Below are 1,920 nucleotides of genomic sequence, written 5' to 3' on the forward strand. Positions count from 1 at the left end.
CTTTAAAAACAGCCGCTAAAGTGGTGGAGAGAAGGCAGTAAGAAACAACTTGCAATTTTGCAAAGCAGAACAGAGCTGGACACTGCAGAGACACATATATATATATTTATATATATTTCATTTTTCCCCCCGTGCACTCGGAGATGAATCTGTTCCTTCCTTCCTTTCCAGCAGGAATAAAAATAAAGACATAAATACACTTAATTTCTCCCGAGGTCTGTTTTCAAGACGGCAGAGGAAAGGGAACCAGGCAAACCCATGCTTGTCTTCAGAAGAAGAAAATTCACCTTCTTTCTTCTCGGAACTCGCTGGTAGACGGAGACGGAACCGCTCCCTGCAGAAATAGCCATAGAAAACCTTTTCCCGTGCAATCTGCAAGCCTAGAGCCGGCAGGAGGGGGAGAAGGAGGAATTTATAAGTCGTATTATTTGATATTGGTCAATTTTCCCCTAATTTAAAAAAAAAAATAATCCTGCAAATGCGATGCTGCGGAGGTGGTGTGTGAGCGACGCGGACTCTTCCAGCCTCTTGCTATAAATGCACAAGCAGAGGAATATTATACTTTAAAAAGAGCTTGGGGAGAAAAAAATGCTATAAAAAAACCAACCCCAACCTAACGAACGGGTGTCACATCTGCTCTTATTTCTAATTGCTCCTTCCCCTCTTCCTATTTTTTATTTATGGGTACCACTCTCCTAAGCGGTTCCACATGTAAACATCCCTGAGCTGGGTTGGGGTTTTGGGGGTTCATTAACCCACTCGCCATCGCGGGTAGAACCGCCCTCAAAAGCGGGGAAATGAAAAGAAATGGGGGGGGGAGGAAGGAAAAAAAAAAAAAAGAAGAAGAAAAGGAGCATTTTTGAAATGAAATCCTGAAGTCCGGAGCTGAGGGCTGTTTTGCACATCGACCCTCCTCCTCCCTTCCCCGCCACGGACCCTTCCCCAGGAAAACACTGGTTTAAATGGGGTTTTTCTCCTCCGTTACCTCTAGAAAAAGACCTTTTCATCTTGTTTTTTTTTTCTTTTTCTCTTCTTTTGGCTTTCCCCCCTTATTTTCTCTTGCTCTTTTCTGTTGTTCTTTCCCCTTTTTCACTTGTTTTCTTCTCTTTCCCCCTCATTTTCACCCCCTCCTTAATTTTCGGCGTGCAACCCGCACCGACCCACCGAATTACAAAATCCAATGTTTCATTAAACCGATATTTCCCCGGGATCCGAAGCGGAAATGCCCTTCCCCAAACCTGCCAGCGCAATTTGCTCCTCTTTTTAATTTATCGCGGTGCCTGCCTTCCTCAGGGCTCCCACCCCAACCCGCTCCGCGCCGCTCCGCGCACCCCCCGTTCCGCCCCTCTTACCCTTACCGTAAATCTTTACATTTTTAACATTTAGTTCCCTCCCCACGCCGCTCAGATAGGACATATGCTACAAAATGTTAACTACTTCATAAAAATTAAAGGTGTGGAAAAAAAAAAAACTAGCGGGCTGCCGGGGTAGGGAAGGGGGTTTTCGGACGGCTCCCCCCGGCCCTTCCCCCGCGGTGGCGGACACCCGGCTTTAATTTACGTATCATTTCTTGCTCGGCTTCTCCCGTCACCCCTCCGGGGCGTGAGGTTCTGGGGACGGGGAGGGATGGTTCTCCTGGGTGATTTCTGGACGGACTCACAGCACTTTGTGGAATTTAAAGGATGAGAGCACGGCTTTTTTATTTATTTATTTTAGTTTTATTTTATATTTTATATTTTTATTTATATATTTTATTATTTTCATCCTTTCCTTTCCTTTCCTTTCCTTTCCTTTCCTTTCCTTTCCTTTCCTTTCCTTTCCTTTCCTTTCCTTTCCTTTCCTTTCCTTTCCTTTCCTTTCCTTTCCTTTCCTTTCCTTTCCTTTCCTTTCCTTTCCTTTCCTTTCCTTTCCTTTCCTTTC

General features: G+C 44.9%; 1 protein-coding gene across 1 annotated transcript in view; it reads right to left on the reverse strand.

The window, feature by feature from the left end:
* Positions 1 to 678: 678 nt before the first annotated feature.
* LOC142048524 (integrin alpha-5-like) overlaps positions 679 to 1,920 on the reverse strand; it is a 4,258-nt gene continuing 3,016 nt past the window's right edge. Inside the window, exon 6 of the mRNA XM_075075522.1 lies at positions 679 to 726. Coding sequence (XP_074931623.1) covers positions 679 to 726 — 48 coding nt within the window. The remainder of the gene's footprint in view (positions 727 to 1,920) is intronic.

This window comes from Phalacrocorax aristotelis, chromosome 26 (assembly GCF_949628215.1).
Source record: "Phalacrocorax aristotelis chromosome 26, bGulAri2.1, whole genome shotgun sequence".
Lineage (NCBI taxonomy): Eukaryota > Metazoa > Chordata > Aves > Suliformes > Phalacrocoracidae > Phalacrocorax > Phalacrocorax aristotelis.